General features: G+C 56.2%; 1 protein-coding gene across 1 annotated transcript; it reads left to right on the forward strand.

The window, feature by feature from the left end:
• Positions 1 to 422: 422 nt before the first annotated feature.
• On the forward strand, positions 423 to 915 carry CONPUDRAFT_160686 (uncharacterized protein; the record flags this gene model as incomplete). The annotated part of the gene is made up of 3 exons (XM_007777820.1): positions 423 to 499; positions 612 to 732; positions 766 to 915. The coding sequence occupies 3 exons, from the start codon at positions 423 to 425 to the stop codon at positions 913 to 915; spliced, it is 348 nt and encodes a 115-aa protein (XP_007776010.1).
• Positions 916 to 1,138: the final 223 nt, after the last annotated feature.

Genomic DNA, 1,138 nt, shown 5'->3' on the forward strand with positions numbered 1-1,138 from the left:
GCGACATAAATTGCAAGGTTCAGTGGCTACGCCCTGCCTGGGCCTTTGCGTCCTCCGATCTACTAGGGGAGACGAAAACAGATCGTGGCAATGACATAGGTACATCCTGATTAGATTGCAAAAGTGCCTCCTCGAACATCGGGAAGATCTATGTTAGCTGCTACTGATAACCGGGGTTGTGGAGAAGTAGTCTGGGATATGCGACAACGTAGGATCGTCACTATCGAACCTCCGTAGCTTCGCGGCCGTGGAGACGGGCGGTGCGCATCGCGGCGTCGTCGCGGTATGTTTCAGGCGGGGCGTTGCCGGGGCCAGGCAACGATTCCCCACCATCGAACATAACATACGAGGTAACCCGCGAGGACCGATACGGGACGAACAGGAACGCACCGAGACCGGAGGCGCAACAGCAGTTTCCCTTCATGAACGTATGCAATCGTCGAAAAGCGGAAACCCCTCGCTTCGCGGGATCGGTGAAAGCTCGACAGCGAGTAGGAAAGTGAGCGAGAACAGGACAGGGTTTCATCTTCCAATCGAAAGCGCACGCTTACGACCTGTATCACAAAGCACAGCACGAGGTCCATAGCCTAATGTTGCACTCGCATTCCCAGCGTCAACGCAAGCCGCCGTCTCCTCAAGTCGCCGGCACCGGAATCGGCCGAAGCGCCCGAGCTTGAACGCGAGGAAGGGTGCGAGGTGGTGCGGTCGGCACTGGAGCATGTTGCAGAGTGGGTATGTCTGCGATGGCCGTGTTCATAAGCACAGGTGGGGTTCCTCGCGCATGATGCTATCTGCCTGGTGTCGTCGGACAGGAAACGTCAGCGATGCGGCAAGCAAGGCCAAGACGCACCAACGAGCACCAATGCGTATGGAGCTCGAGGCGTCCGGGTCGCTGTTCCTGAAATCCCGGGCTGAGTCATCATGCATCATCAGGTATTGGAAACGGAAGGGAACTGCTGTGCGGTTGTCAAGGGGCAGTCAGAACTGTAATTCCGGACCTTGACTGGGGGGGGATCCATCCCCTACTGGTGTCTGGGGTCGTGTCAAGGAGCCGAAGTACACAGCCTTATGGCGAAGTTATGTCCGAACTCGTTACCTTCGGCATACGCAAGTAGAATACAATCTAATAGCATGATTT

The sequence above is a fragment of the Coniophora puteana genome (assembly GCF_000271625.1).
Source record: "Coniophora puteana RWD-64-598 SS2 unplaced genomic scaffold CONPUscaffold_92, whole genome shotgun sequence".
Taxonomy (NCBI): Eukaryota; Fungi; Basidiomycota; class Agaricomycetes; order Boletales; family Coniophoraceae; genus Coniophora; species Coniophora puteana.